This window comes from Microcebus murinus, chromosome 5 (genome assembly GCF_040939455.1).
Source record: "Microcebus murinus isolate Inina chromosome 5, M.murinus_Inina_mat1.0, whole genome shotgun sequence".
NCBI lineage: Eukaryota > Metazoa > Chordata > Mammalia > Primates > Cheirogaleidae > Microcebus > Microcebus murinus.
The window spans coordinates 32,102,215-32,119,132 of NC_134108.1; the positions used below are offsets into that span (position 1 = coordinate 32,102,215).

Genomic DNA, 16,918 nt, shown 5'->3' on the forward strand with positions numbered 1-16,918 from the left:
TGAGCTTTACATTTTTTATGCTGCTTGAGTGGGAAAACAATCTAGTTCAGAAGAGACAACCATGGATCCAACAAGCTTTTCCCACTTGTATGTGTTTATAAAATGCTTGCAGATAATGAAGGAGGTCACTGGGATACTATTCATTTTTGAGAGAAGTTTTTATTTAATGGCTGTCTTATTGCCATGAGAAAAATTTGCTTTACTAATCTCTCAAAAATACATCAGATTGAGTCAATTATAGACCTTCCACTAAGAAAACTAGTTTTTTTCCCCATATTTACACTATGTGGACTGCAATAAATACACAAACCAAACATTTTCAGTAGACACCAGGCCTTTAAATTATGGAGCAATTTAGATTGATTTATCAGGCAGATGAGGTTGTTTAGAATCAGAGGGAGAATGAAGAAAGATTTTAAAAACTCATTATCATTTAATCAATGGCTACATATTTTGTAGTTGTGGTGATAAAGCTTTCACTTCAAAACCAACAGTTAGTTGAGAAATTCATTTATTGTCTGCTTTTTTGGAAAGATTTGAAAAGACATTGCACAATTCTTATTATGAATACCTCTTTGGGGATATCAAAAAAGCTCTACTTTCAACATGTCAGTTCGGTTTCTTTTTTTCAATGTCTGTTTCTGTTGATACATATTATATTTTAAAAAGCATACTTTCATTCATCAGATCAGATTTCCCTATTTGGATTATCTTCCCTTCTCCTTCCCAAGTCCCTTATGACCAAGTTCAAGTACCACCAAGAAAACATAGTTTCTAGTGATGACCCAACAGAACTCCTCCCCTCAACTTGTATGCATTCTAAATTCAGCACTGACTTTGTCTTGGTTTATCTTGCTGCTATACTACAGTCAGCTATCGTGGCCCATCTACAGAATGGAGGATGAACACAGAACATAAAACACAAAAGTGGGGAACACAAAGAAAAATGCAGACACACGTACAAACGGTTGACTTGAGTAATAATACACCGGGTCAGTTTTATTTTTATACTCTAAAAGATTAAAGTTAGTTCCTTGTACGTAAGCACCTAGGCGTGGCAGCGATAGCCATAAATTCCGGAAAGCGTAGCCTTACTGAAGCAGATATCCCCTGACTCAGAATTTCAAGGTGATTGCTCTAGGCACTAGGCATAGATAAAAGACCAAAATTAGCAAGGATGGGCAAGGTGAGCCACAGGGGGCATTTCTCATTCCCAGCTTCTCTTAGGGTGAGCCCCTAAGATCTTTGGCTGAACCCCGGCGGCTGTGCCTGCCTTAGGTCGCCCCTCCCTTGAGGGGTCTTACCCGTCATTGACTAACCAGCCATCTTATGGGATGTACGCAGCAATCACAGGAACAATATGTTTATCGTGTGGTCTCCAGACCCCCAATTCTGTGTGGTGGGGCCACTCTTGCTACTCGCAGCTCAGGTCCTTTGTTATGCCTCTAGGCAACACCTTTGTTTATCACAGGGAGTCTGTCCAGAACACATTACTTTCAAACACTCTGGGTAGAACACTTAAACTAGGAAAATATGTGTCAGTCCCCTACAGTCAGCATTTTGGGTTTCTGTAAAGTCAATCTCCTTCCTTTCTAAGCTTGCTCCCACTTCTTGGCCATGGGGCAAGTATCAGATGCTGGTGTGTTTGTACCACCAGATCCTGCCCATGGCTATATTGACTGGATCACAAGAGGTCAACACTCGACTCAGGCCCAACCAATCATGCTTTCTTTTTAGAAAATTTACAGTTTGGATCAAGAGCAGCTGGTTCTTCTCCATGAGCCCCTTGAAAATAACTGTTACAGTCAGAGGTTGTCTATTTACATGCAGCCAAAGCAGGGCATCCTATCTGCAGAGAGAAGACTGAAGTGGCAACACAGCGGGAAGCAGAGATAGAGGCTGAATAGCTGCTGCAGAACCTGATTGTTTTCAGTCCTTGATTGTAAGTCCTGATGAGCTCAGGCTTCTGTTCTTTCTTTGGGTTTCATTGAAAACTCCTGTATTCTGATAATAAACACCTTTGTGTTGCTTTGCTCTTTGAAGATTTTTACTTACAAACTGAAGAACTGTGAATATGTGATTCTTATTTCAAGAGTGCCTGTATATTTTAGGATTGAAATGACTTTATATGGAAAGAAAGATCAGGAATGATGGCTTTACCTCACTTTGCAATGAGAGCAGCACTCTGAACACAATCATTACTTAACTTTAATCCTGAAAATTCTACATTTAGAAGTAATTGAAATGTAAGATTAAAAAATCTAGGATTTTACTTTTGGAAAGTATGTAACCTAATGAGAATGTTTTAAACTTAAAATTTATGGTTCCAGGACTTCCTGGCTTGGTGACTTTGGGCAAGTCACTTAATTGTTTTAAGCTTCTATTTTTTCTTATGTAAAATGGGGATGATAACAGTGCTGTCACAAAGGACTGCTGAGGGGACTAACCAGGAAATTGTGTGTACAGTGCCCAGCACATAGTTCACAGGTCTGTCGGAACCAAATGTTGCAAGTGCGAGGAAGCTCCCATACTGGTTTTAACAACAGAAGAATAATTCAGGGGCATGTAAGTTGCAAAGGCCAGAGTTATGACAGGCTTCAGATAAGGTTTTACCTGGAAATATAGTTTCTCCACTCTGCCTTTGGCAGTGTCATCATTTTTCTCAGGTTGCATCCCTGATGGGTCCTTGGCAGATCTGGGCTCTTCCCACTCAGTACTAAATCAGATGCAACAGCCCCGCCCATCACATCCTCACATGCACAATGCTTTAGCTGAGGGCAGGGGTGTATCAGTTCAAATAGGCCTTACCTGAAACTCATTGGTTCTGACTGGATTCATTATCATCCCAGGCATTGTAGGAGGAGGATGGAAGGGGATTCTCTTATTGAATTAACAGCACCCAGTTCTGGAGTAGGGGTGGTGGGAGGGTTAGATCCTTAAAGGAAATGTAGGGAATTCTTCTCAGAAGTAAGAGAAATAGATTTGGGGTAGATGTCTGCAATAAATTCAATAAATGTACCTTTCTTATACCTTAGAAAGGAATTTTTAAAAGCCTACACAAAACATGTTGTTTCCTCCACTATTTTTATTATGTATGAGCTTTTACAATTGTTGCATACATTTTATTAGTTTATGTCTCAAGAATTTTAGAAATGGATTTTAAGAAATGTTCTTAATTCAAAAGTTGATTTGAACAAATCCTTCTTTGTCTTTTATTTGCCTTTTAAAAAATTCTTTTATGAGGGCTCTACTCTTCAGAGTCTGCTAAGGAAATGAGATTCTGGCAATGTTTTAATTCAAAAAAAGAACTCTTAGTTTTAGTGTGCTGGATCCAAATGTCTTCAGTTCCTATTATATTCCTGTTCAATTATTCCTTCAAGAGCTTTGTTCTCTTATGACTCGTCTTTATTGTTACCACATTTTTTCTGCTCTTTTCAAAGATGAGCTTCTGGACACAATTGAAGCCCTTGGTATCTGGTAGAGTCAGAGCCATCACGATTGGGAAGCTATTAATTAAGCTACATTTTTAAATGTAATATCCTCCTGTAGTTTGGGAATTCAGCTTTACATTGTTAAGCCAATCTTATTTAGGTTAGCACCTAAATTTTACAAATTTGTTATTCTAGTCTCCCTGAAGAAAAAAAATAATTTCTTTATTGTATTGATCCAATTCTCTTTTCCCCATTTTATTTTTCCCATATTATTTGTAATATCCACTACTTCAACTTTTAAAAATTGTAACCTACAAAAATAAATACATTTTACATACATTTTGCATTATGACCCAGTATGCAAGCTCATACAAACATAAAAACATAAAATAAATTTCACAAAACCATACTTACTCTGTACAATGTACTTTGATGTTTTCCTTACTATATTTCCTTCCTTTCTACTATACTACATAAGTTGCTCTTTTATAAATCTGTAATTTGATCTTATGACCCACTGATGTGTCTCAACAATACAATTTGAATATTATCGCTAAAGCTGTACTTTCTCACTATTGATTTTGTTCCCCTAGGGCTTTATGTTTGTGTTCAAGAGAGTTCTTGTCTTTATAAGGCAAAAATGGCAAATATTCCCATTTCCCTTTAAAGGGGGATTATACAAAATGAAATAATTATTAAAAGTTTCCCCTTAATAATTGCGCAGTTGAGAGCCCACTGCAGCACATCAAGTTAGCATGCATATCAACTAATAAAAGCCAGATAATCATAGTCATGATTCAGTTACTCAGGTGGTTTATTACCCAAGAGAGTGGTGCTGACACCTTGATTGTTTTGACTACTATGAAGTAATTTCTGCACGTCTGCCTCATCAAATCCATAATTGATATTCATCTGCCAAAAAATTTTATCCGAGGCATCATGATTGCCACTAATACATTAAAAACCAATTTATAAGAGAAAATAAAAATTTAAATTATATCCAGTTTACTTTTAATTTACTGGGACTAAACTATTTATAGTAGCAATGTGTCATTTTTGAGAAGTGCCAGCCCATAGTGGTGTAAAAATTCCTCTTTTGATTGTTATTGAGAATCAAAAAATGAAGAATATCTAAATAAATCAGTGGATATTTTAAAGTATACAAATATAAGAATTGCAAACATCAGATCATAAAGTTAGTTTTGGTCCATTTTTGATTTCATGAACATTGTTAAAATGTCAGTCAAAATATTAACAAACATTTGGTATAAGACCAAACAAAAGAAATTTTTTAATACATTTGCTTATTTACTTATTTAAAGTAAAGTAGGCATCAACTTTAAAATGAGAAAAGTATAAATCTCTTTCTTTTCTACCCCTCCCTCCCTCCATCTCCATCTATTTATATAGAAGGAGGCTAGCTGGCCTATCCTACGCCTATTGAAAGACTTATGTACCATCATTTATTTATTTAAACCCTGGAACATACACTATAGAGTTCCCAATGCAAAATATAGTTCATCAGCAAATAAAAGTTGTAGCATCTGCTTGGTGAATTTTGATTGGAAGGTCATACTTGATATCATTTGTTTTTTCTGTTCACCATGTACATATGTTTTTGTGGTTATTTTTCTCCATAAGCAGTCAACAGTCTCTAATGTTGATACTTTGGTTTCAGGGATAATTGCCCATCTCCCTGAGGTGCCCATTAGGGCACCCCTGATGAATTCCATGAAGGCTGCATAGTTTGCATTTTAAGTGAGCCAATCCAAAACTTGCTCTCCAAATTTCGTAGAAGTCTGTTTAGATATTTCTTTTGTGATTTAAGCTAATAATTTTAAGTTATATGTAAGAGAATGTACTTTATTTAAAAATATTATATAAATTATATCAAGTGATCTTAAATAATATGCCAATATACATTTTTTTCCTTAAAATCATTGTTTCGTCTTATGTAACTCAAAAGTAACAAAATGATTAAAAAATTCTATCAGTGTTCCTGTGATTGTGTGTTACTATCCAAGTGTCAAAAGGTCAGGCCACACTTCTGTAAAGAAATATAAAAGTCGGGGCCGGCCATGGTGGCTCACGCCCAGTAATCCTAGCACTTTGGGAGGCCGAGGCGGGAGGATTGCTTGAGCTCAGAAGTTCGAGACAACCTGAGCAAGAGCAAAACACTGTCTCTACTATAAATAGAAAGAAATTAGCCAAACAACTAAAAATAGAAAAATTTAGCTGGGTGCGGTGATGCGTGCCTGTAGTCCCAGCTACTTGGGAGGTTGAGGCAGAAGGATCACTTGAGCCCAGGAGTTTGAGGTTGTGGTGAGCTAGGCTGATGCCACGGCACTCTAGTCCTGGCAACACAGTGAGACTCTGTCAAGAAAGAAAGAAAGGAAAGAAAGGAAAAGAAAGGAAAAGAAAGGAAAAGAAAGAAAGAGAGAGAGAGAGAGAGAGAGAGAGAAAGAGAGAGAGAGAGAGAGAGAGAAAGAAAGAAAGAAAGAAAGAAAGAAAGAAAGAAAGAAAGAAAGAAAGAAAGAAAGAAAGAAAAAGAAAGAAAAAGAAAGAAAGTCAGTCAAAGTGAATTTGGCTATAGATAATCTATTCCTAGCTCCAACATTACCAAACAGCCAAACAGGTAAGACTTGACTTGTGTGTGTGTGCGTGTGTGTGTGTAAATGCTGAGGCTGAACTGAAAGGATAGAGTAATTGCCCATAAATGTGAAATAAAAAGGCAAAATTCTAAAGTTTTTTTCCCCCTTAGCATGAAAATAACTTTCTAAAGTAATATTTACTTCACAAGAAATGCAGTGATGGAAACATAAGGTTAGGGAGTTGAGAAAATTAAATCATAAATAAACACATTGTGTGAACTGGTTTTTAGTTTTGAATTAATCTGGGCAAATTCAGCTGGTGACTCCTTTCCTCCTTCTCCCCTGTTATAGTTTTCAAACTTTAAAAATGTATGACTTTCAGGCAAATATAATGTGAACACATGCCGAAGATTTTATTTCATTCAATTCATGAGGGAACAAATACAATGTTAAAACTGGTCTAAGAATGTGAGAAGCTATACATACATACATACACACACATTTAATTTCATAAAGGAATATTAAAATATGATTTCTCAGTTAGATATAAAACTGTTACCTTTGGACCTCTCTCTCGCACCAGGTAGAACTTATTTTCATCTCTATTAGACAAAAAAATCTACAAGTTAACCTTTGTCCTTACAGAATAGTAAAATAGACCAGTGGACAGAAAGTCAAGCTCAGTAAGTACTGCACTGAAAGGACATTCAGAAATTTATTTTGCATGTTTGGACGTTTTGAGTAATTTTTCTGATACCTGTACTCTTAATGCTCTTAATGTGGAAGTGTGTCCATAGCCCTTTCTACACACACACCCTTAGTGATCTCACCCAGTCTTATGGCTATAAATAACATCAATATTCTGATGACTCCCATGTTTACACCTATAGTTCAGATCATTTTCCTGAACTCTGGACTCATATATCCACCTATGGCATGATGCACTTCGAGACCTAATGGACAGTTTAAATTCAACATGTCTATATCTAAACTCTGGGTTTTCTTTTTTCCAAAAAAAAAAAAAAAAAGCCTGATCTATCCCCATATCCTTCATCCCTCAGTAATGCCTGGTCTATCCTTTTAGATGGTTAGAAGTTATCAGTACCTTATTGCTCCTACTCCACAGACAATACATTAGGAAACACTAGTCCATCTCCAGAAGATATCAGTGTCTAATTACTTCTCATCACCTCCACTGGTACCACCTGTTCTATCACTAGGTGTGTTCTTATGGAAGGGTTGAGTTCCAGGAAGACAATTTTCCTAAATAAAGTAGGGCCTTGACCCATTCAAGGGTGCATGAGTAATTCTCCAAATCTAAATATACAAACTAGTTCTCAAGAGAGTCCATTCTACTGTTCAAAAATGGTGTTATTTCTCTCATTTCTAATGTTATGTAACTATTTCTAAACCACCAAGAGTATATATTTTTTAAAAAACCCTTTTTGATTTAAGCATGTTGTGAATATGCTTTTATTTTTTAGTCTCCAACTTTTTCTAATCATTATTTAAGTCATAAGAGTCACTGTTCAAAGTAATTGATTTCTACGATGTGGATGTCACCCTTCAGGGAACCTTATATGTGCTGAAGCTTTAGGTTTAAAAAAAACTTAAAATTTTGTTTTTTAGTGAGGAAATACTCTATATTAGTTTGCTAGGGCTGCCATAATAAGGAACCATAGACTGGATGGCATAAACAACAGAAATTTATTTTCTTACCATTCTGGAGGCTAGAAGTCCAAGATCAAGGTGTTGTCAGGATTGGATTCTTTTGGAGGCTTCTCTCCTTGGCTTGTAGATGGCCATCATCTCTCTGCTTCTTCATGTGGTTTTCTCTTTATGCCTGTCTGTGTTATAATCTCTTCTTCTTGTAAGGATACCAATCATATTAGAGTAGGTCTCACCCATGTGACCTCATGTCACCTTAATTACCTCTTTAAAAGTCCTATCTCCAAGACAGTCACATTCTGAGGTACCGGGGTTTAGAACTTCAACAAGTGAATTTTGTGGGGACATAATTCAGGCTGTAACAGTCTAATATCAGTAATGGGCATGAATGTCTTGCTCAGTTAGGTCTCTGGAACAAATGCCAACTAGTGAGTCCAAGCCATCACTCTGCCTATCAAGATTCCAAAATAGTGTTGGAATTCAGGGCTCAGCTTGAATCACATCATTCAAGTGATGCACCTGGGGCATCACTTCCCTCCAGGTGCCTTTTGGATTATACTAATCTCAGTCAAGCAAAAGAGTAAAGTATAGATGTTCATATCTCTCTTGATTAAAAAAACATATAAAAAACGAGATGAAAATTCACATCACCAGTAAGCCATGTACTTTGCATGTGACAGTGAAAAAGACCGTACCCATGACTTGCAAAAATTGACCACTGTATTATGTTTCATTTTCATGTTAATCATAGATTAATTTTATGCACAAAATAATTCAGCAAATAATTCACACAAAATCAAGATATTTTTTTCAATTTGTCAAAGTATTCTTTTCTTCTGTTGTTAAGTAAAAAAATCTAGAAGAATTCTGTAGTTCAGGACAATAGGCTAAATCAAAGCGGGAGAAAACAGTTATGATTTTTAAAACCACTAATTGCAGCGTTAAGTGTCTGTCAGTGTTCTGGTGAGTTGGGGTGAAATCTGCTCTGTTCTTATTTTCCTTTGTCAGTGGCGTTCACCATGGCAACTTCAATGAACGTCCCCTCACAAATGTTTTTCTTCTAAAGTGTAAAGCACCTTTTTAAAGAAGAAGGCTGACAACCCAGGAGTGGGCGTTAGGAAAATAAATGAAAAGTATTCTGCTTTCATCATGAGTGCTGTGGGTGGCAGGAGGTGAGGAAATCACTGAGGGGACAAGGTTGGGTGAAGAAAACATTTTATCTTGTTTTGGGATAAAAATTAATTTGATTTTTGAAGTAGAAAATGAATTTGAAGTATGTTAGAGAAACTTTTCCCTTTAATAAAATTTCCTTATTTATGATCTTAAAGTTTGGACAAGCTTTGTTCTTACAAATTCATGGGCATTTCCAGAATATGGATTTTTGTATGGGACAGGTTTAATCAAGACCTGATTCAGTGAATTCTCTTGGGTCCAGGTGTGACTTTTTTTGGACCATGTTGGAAAATTTTACTAACGTGGGACTTGGACACAATATTAAGGGTTCCTTTAAGTTCCTTCCCACAAAATGTGGAGGTGGTAAGAGCCCAGGGGGTTTCAGTATTGGCTGTATATTTGAATCAATTGGGGATCTTTAGATAATGCCAATACTAGAGCCCTACCCAGAGATTAGAGTGTAATTGGACTGGGGTGATACCCAGATGTAGATTTATTTTTTAAGCACTTGAGGCACTTGTAGTATCTAGCTCAAGTTGAGAATCACTGTATTCACTGATCTCAAAGCCTGCTTTCAACTCTGCCGTTCTAAGGCACTTACCTACAAATCAAGTCACCTACCTAGGCACCTACCTACCTACAAGTCAGCAGGACTAGATGCTGGCAGGAGTGCCAATAAGTACCTCTGCTTTCAGATTTGTTGTGTATCTTTCTTTCTACTCAGGACTCAGGAAAGAAAGACATTAGCTTTTTCAGTGTTTGGAGCAAGCCCAAAAAGTCATGTCAGTATTCTGTGCAGAAGTAATGTTTTCACTTTCAAAACACATTGGTTTTCAAATAATTTTATCCCATAAAGTTCTCTTAAAAGACATGTACTAGATTCAATATAATATTATTTTTTTAATGTGCGTGGAAATGGCCAAGACAAAGCTAACAGTAGGATTGTCAAATGACTATAAAACTCTTTATCGGCATGGTAGATAACTTTTCTCTTTAGAATAGTGATTCTCATCCTTGGCATAACATTAGAATTATCTGGAAATACTTTTAGAAATTTTTATGCCCAGGCTATATCCTAGACCAAATCAGAATCGCTAGATCAGGCAGCAGTTTTCTAAAAAACTTCTTAGGCAATTTTCTAAAAAAAAATAAAACTGTGTCAAGGTTGGGAATTATTTCTCTAGGATGAAGTTGTGTGGACAAATTGCATTGAGTAACTGGTCAACGTGAAATGCTGAGTGTTTTAGCCATCACCGTAATTAGAAACAGCACCTTCCTTCCCCTGGTGGATAACATTGTCAGAGAGGATTCTTCTTCTTTGGCTAAAATTTCCATACTGAGGCAAGTCTCCTGTTGTTTTAAATGTTCTGAATTATTAGACTGCAACTGTTTCTACTAAAGATGGCAAATGAAATGATTCCTTCTTAAGTTGATGAATAAGATCTAGGCCAGTCTTCTCATAGACCCCTTTGAAGATGATTGAAATCATGGGTAAATGGAGAATAAAACACAGGAATTTTCTAGAAAATGAATTTGTTAGGTCAAATTACAACTCAAAAATACTCAATGAAGTATGTCTTTTAACACATTATATGCCATGAGAGTTGTATTTAACTCATGCTAGTTTTGAGCCCAGGGCCTTGTGAAGCAAAACCTGGGCAAAACCCTGCAGTTGGTTCTTGAAAATCTTACTTGTTGATGTTTTTATTGTTACAATTAATATTGACAAATTAATTCTAAAAACATGAATTAAATGAATAGAAGTTAATAAATTTTGTTTTTCATTAAATTTTTCATTAAATTAGAAAGGATTGTTTTGTTTTAGAAGTTTTTATTCTATTATCATAATGAAACATTGTGGCTACAAGGAAAAAAAATTTTTTTTTTTTTCTCCTTGGCAGTCAGTGTGTTAAGTTTCTGGCTTGTTGTTTTCCAGAAAGTAAAAACACATTTCAGCATTACTCCTTTCCACCTAGCTGTAGATTGTGATATTCACTGTAAACTTAGAAAGCCCCAAACTTCAGTACCATAGTATCAAATGTGTGCTTAATTGTCATTCAGAAGCTTTGTTCTGGTATCTCTTCAAAGCCTATAAATCATTATCCAACAAGAAAATCAAGTAATTAAGCTCTCTGGCCTGAATCTGATCTATACTTTCTACCTTCAGCATAAAAAGGTATTCACTCACATGGCTAGTTAAACTTTCTAATAATGAACTTGGATCAGGGAAATGATTTGCTAATGCTTTCACAAACAGAGTAAGGAAACTGATTTCCTCCCAATCACACATGCCAAATCTACTTGTTTTCAGTGGCTTAGACAGAAAGCCAAAGCCAACATACATAGAAAAGGATGATAAAAATATTAATAGGAACAAGTTAAAAAAATTGCCTTCGTAAATTACATCTGAGCTCTCTTCCTTGAGATGCCTGCAGGACTTGTTGCAAATTCAACAATTTATGGTCAGTTGCCTTTTATCCTTAAAATCACACAAAACAAGCAATTATTTAGAATAAAATAACCGGTTTAATATTTATAGATGTGAGAAAGACCTTGAATTAAAATCCAGTCTGGGGTCTGAATTAGTACTAACTGAATATAGAAAGAATTCTATATATGTGCACAAATTAGTTTTATTACCATACATAGGTAAAATATGTCTGTTTTACTGGATATACTTGTTTTGATGGAGCCTTCTTGGGGTTACATTTACTTTTATTAGTTGGCTGGGCATGACACGGGTTGAACGCCCCTCAGTTCCAGGGCCTTGGCAAAATTAACCTCCAGCGGCTTGCCTGTACCTTTGGTGAGTCTCAGGGATCGGATACAACCTCGGAAGCGAATGTTGGTGGTCAGGCCAAACTGGTTGAGGCCATCTGAAAAAACAACACAACAGGACTCAGTTTTGAAATGCTGCTGCACTGAATGGTAAGAGCATGTTTCAAAGTCAACTTAGTTTGAGATTAAACTGGAATGCTGTCTGAATGTAAAGTTAGGGATTTTGTTTTCAGCTTTACTAACAGAATTGTAGAGAAATAATCAACTTTTTAAATAGTTATGAATTATGAAATATGAAAACATCTAGAATGATGCCTTTTAAGACATCAAACCACTTGGTTTGGAATGAACACATTTAAAGTTGGGACTTAACACTATACAATTTTGTTTCATGAAACAAAATGATTGATCAAATACTTTAAATACTGAGCTAGAACATGGATTTTTAAAGGTGACTTTATCACTTCCTTACATTGTAAAAATAAATACCCAAAGATGAAGCTGTTTGGAAACTCGTATAAAATCTTCCTTTTATTAAGGAGGCCATTCTTTCAGCAGACCTACTAGGTGCTAACTGGGCTCCCATTTCATAGACTGAGTAGAGAAGTACATTATTTCCTTCCTAATATATTGGGTTTTATCCTGATTGAAGTAAAAGATCTTTTTAAAACTCAGAAGCAAGCTTGGAAAGAGAAGCTCTCAAACGGCCCCCATTACTTCTCTCTCTTTTGCTCTGTCACCCACTGCTGAATATACATTTTGTTTATTTTGTTAAGCAGAGGGGCTTTATATAAATGGGGCCAAAATTTCTCTTGACAAAATGGTGAAAGATCATTCCAGGAGTCTGTGTTATTACAGTATTATTAAGAGGCACTTGGCTTATTTCTCATCAAGTTGGCCACTCCTGTTTATGGGCACTTTAGGTAACTCTCTGTGGTTCACATGCTATATTTAATGTGCTGGAGAAGGATTTTGAATGTAGATTTATTGCTTGGGTTTCTTTGTAATATAAATATAAACTCTATAATAACCTAAGGGGGAAATTAGCTACGTTTAACCCAATGATTTCCAGAACTCGAGGAAATAAGTTCCATAACATTTTATGATTCCTCTGGTATATTAATTTTTTAAAAAAATCAAAAAGAACACCAATTTTGGCTCGAATTGCTGTTAAATGCCTCATATCTTTTATAAGCCAAATTCATTTCCTTTAGGCTCAATCTCTCCATGAATGAAACTTTAGGGGCTATCATGAAAAGTTCAGTCCCATGTGGTTTATATAAGTAATATGCTCATTTTACACACTGGAAATTTTAGGTAAGGTGTTATTTATGGGAGCAGATGCTAAAGCTAGGAAGCAAGTACACTTAAGCACACATTCTTGGACATACTTTATATAAACAGAAATGTTTTCAAACCCACTAACATAATGGAGCAAAGATACTCATGCTGGGGTAGCCCATACTGACCTGGGAAGCCTCCAACAAACACAGGGTCATTGGTGTCAGCTGAGGATGATGCTGGGTTTGGGCTTTGGGCTTCCACCTGGTTCCCATCTACTGTGAGCTCAACACGATGTTTGATCTTGTTGGCAATGACTTTATGCCACTGCCCATCACACAAATGCCCTGGGATCCCAGCATCATAGACGGCAGTGAATCGGCCGGCGCCATTGTCCACGTGAAACATAAGCTAGAAAGTAGGGAAGTGAATGGTCACAGATGGTTTCATTACTGGGGTATCATAATGGTTCACATAGTAAAAATTACTAGGTCTCTAGGAAAGGCATCGACTAGAATTGTTAGAAGTGAACATCATGGGGGCATATCGGAAAAAATTTTAAAAACTTGACATAAACTAAAATACAAATCTAATCACTAGAAGTCACAAATTATGTTCTTTGCTTTTGGGCATTGTTGGGAGTAATAGGCAAGATGCGTGAAGCTAGTAATAATTCTGCTTTCAGGAAAATTTGAGGCCAGGTTACAAGAAAAGAACGTCTTTGTACACAGGGAAAAATTCTACCACAGATCTTTTTAGAGTGGGAGAGTTCTTAGTGAACCTTATAAAATTTTCTTAAAAGATGTTGTTTAAAGTGACTCATTAATTTGGTTTTACAAATTCACTTTAAGTAATATTTTTAAAAATTTAAACTTTTGATGTTTTAATTGTATTATTTTTTTCCTTCGTGGATCTCAAAATTGAGAGTTACATAAATTACTTTTTGGGGCCCATTTCATGTGGCAGGTGCCAAAGACCTGAACCAGAAGGCCAGTTAAATTCCTAACAATCAAGAACTTAGATTAGAAGTTTTTGTCTAAATGAGAAAAGTCTGTTTTTAGTAATGTGGAAAGGTCCCTGAAATTTGAGATGACCGAATTCTTTTGAAGCTGATGAAGAAAAGAAACGTATTGAAATATCAAAACCATTAGCCAATTTGGCAACACATTTGACAAGGTAAAAGAAAAGAAATGGGGTTTTTAAAAAGAAAATTAAAAGTGCAAGTAAATAGGTGAAAAGGTTGTAAACTATACAGTGATGTAAATATTAGTGGAGAGTTTACTATACTGGGTGGCATTTATCATAACAGGATTTTGCATGTATGAGGAGCTTGGTGAGAAATGCACATGACACAGTGACATGTTGATAGTAACTGTGGTTATAAGCAGGTGATAAAATGATGTTTACTTGAACAAGGTATAGTAAAAATATGTTTTAAAAATTTGACAAAACTATTAAGTGCTGCTTATTTGTTCATCCTTTTGTGCCTCTAAGCTCCTGGATCTTTATTTTTCCCCCTCAACATTGCCTTTGAGGATGGTTTGAGGACTGAGGGGCAGGAGGAAAGAGGCATTTTAGGAAAGGATATTTTAAGTCACTAAGTGATTTTTCTTCTTGGGAAGCAACAGCACACTAAGGGTGTATGAATAGAGGAAATATGAACAGAGTTGAAGTATGAGTCCTACTTAATAGCCAAAGAGGAAACTTGTGAAATTTCCTGCTTTGTCTTCTCATTTTACCTGCTCCCTGTAGTACAAAGTACATTTAAACAAGTCATCTCACTGCAGGGACCAAAAAGGTATTTGTTTATTTTTGAGACAGAGTCTCGCTCTGTTGCTTGGGCTAGAGTACAAATAGGTGTTTAGAATTAGATTAACAATTATAAGCAAAATGACACAATACTCGTATAAATTTGCTCTTTTTTGAAATGATATCTGGATGCTTTTAAATAAAAATTGAGAAGCTGATATAGGTCAGCTGGCTACCTTGACTTCTGAGAGATGCCTACCCTGTTATAAGAGGCTGATTGATGTTAGATGATCCAAGCCTCCTCCTTGTTCTACCACTGGAATCACTACTTTCAAAGTCTGTGTGTTCATAAAAAGGAGAATAACAGTGTACTTATAGCAATGCAGTAAGAGCTTGAGATCTCAAATGATTTGGTCCCTTATTAGTCAATACAATTGGCTTGATGTAGAATTAACATAATTAAAGTTGATACTGGTCTGCAGAATAGTTATACTGAAAACACACACAAATTGAGTTAACCCAGAAGGAGGAAAAGACACAATTGGTCTTTCTCCTCACAAAGACTATAGCCAGCCTTCAAAATAGAGTTCTCTACACATCGACAATGTCAGAAAAAATAAAAAATGTTGGGACTGCTGACACTCACTTTTTCATCAATCATTTCAATACCCATTCCATCCATTTTTTGACTGCTGATTCCCAGAAGAACTCCAGTGGTTCGAGTTGTGCGGAACTCAAATTCTACAAGAAGGTCCAATCCCACTTTGAATCCACCAACTGTAAAATAAAGATTTTTTTTTAATTGAAGATTAAAATATGGGGATTGTTAATTCAGATTTATACAATGCAATGGTTTTACTAGATTTTAATTCAGATGCTAGCCCCTTATAATTATTGATGAGGGCTGTAAGTTCCAGATTCCCATATGGCCTACACTTACACCACTGTGTCATATAACACACTGTATAGTTATTACTTATTTTCGTGGCTGTTTTCTCTTCTAGAATGTAAGTTCTGTGAAGGCAGGGACTTTGTATATATTGCTCATTGTTTTATCTCTGAGCCTACCAAAGTATCTGGTACATTGAGCAGGTTTAATATATATTTGTTGAATAAATGAATACACACAGAGATTGACTCATAGAATCTCCCAGCCAGGTATGATTATGTTAGAAGTCTCTTGTTAAGGAAAGCATTTTAGTGATTATTCAACAAGATTTTGTTGGGACACTCTAAATAATACAATCATCTGAAAGAGTTCAAAAGTTGCTAAAGATTTTATTAATAGAGGAATGCAATTCAGTTTTGATGGGAAAATTCTGGGACAAAAATAGACTTCTCTAGTTCATCCAATTAATTCTTTTCGCTATCATTTTCCATATTTGGCTCATTGATTAACTTAATTTTTGAACAAGTATTTCAGATCTACCTCTTAGGAACAAGGTGATTTATTAAGATCAGTCTAGACCACATCAGCTGCATGGAGTATTAGGGAAGTGCTCATGGGAATTTTCCCATGTCTTCTTTATTAGGTAAGAAATAAATGCTATGTGTAACTACAACTCTCTAACGAAGAATGTTATTTGTTATATGAAAGACTTTTTGTTCTACTGAGAATCTTGATGGGTTTGTATGGGCAAAAGTGGCTTTATAGCAGATTTTAAGAGTAAAGGGTAGCCAGCAGGGGTGGTGAGCATCTATAGTCCCAGGTACTTGGGAGGCTGAGGCAAGAAGATCGTTTTAGCTCAGGAATTCGAGACTAACCTCAGCAACATAGTGAGACCTTGACTCCAGAAAACAACAAAAACATTAACAAAAGACTTAAAATAAAGGGTAGAAGAAGCTGAGTTGTTCTGAAAAATAAAACAGAAAAGGAGAAGGAGAAGGGAAGAATGACATAAAGTTCAGCTGAGAAGAGAGGCAATGAAAAGGCCAATAAAAACACCAGTGATCTGTGCCAGAAAGCTTTTATGAACAAAGATGTCAAAGATTAAATAGAAATTGTATGTTTTCCAGTGAAGCAATCTTCTCTGACCATCCATGTCCCATGTAGATTGTATTGCACCGTATGTTAAGGGGATGGCAGGAGTTGTTGGAAATTGGGAAAGCGGTTTATTTTCTGGTCCAGTTTGATCCAGAACCAAAAGAGCCCAGGCAAGATAGCAGTCAATCCATTAACTGCAGAGTCTGAAGCTGAAGCTTTCCATCAGATCTAAGAGAGTGCTAGCCACCTGTGAATTTGCAGAA

At 36.0% G+C, this 16,918-nt stretch overlaps 1 protein-coding gene across 1 annotated transcript in view; it reads right to left on the bottom strand.

Annotated features, from left to right (window-relative positions):
• Nucleotides 1-11,366: 11,366 nt before the first annotated feature.
• Nucleotides 11,367-16,918, bottom strand: part of LAMA2 (laminin subunit alpha 2) — a 583,504-nt gene continuing 577,952 nt past the window's right edge. The window contains exons 62-64 of the mRNA XM_076002974.1: nt 15,318-15,448; nt 13,111-13,333; nt 11,367-11,739 (exon numbers count right to left, since the gene is read on the bottom strand). Coding sequence (XP_075859089.1) covers nt 11,582-11,739; nt 13,111-13,333; nt 15,318-15,448 — 512 coding nt within the window. The 3' untranslated portion in view covers nt 11,367-11,581. The remainder of the gene's footprint in view (nt 11,740-13,110; nt 13,334-15,317; nt 15,449-16,918) is intronic.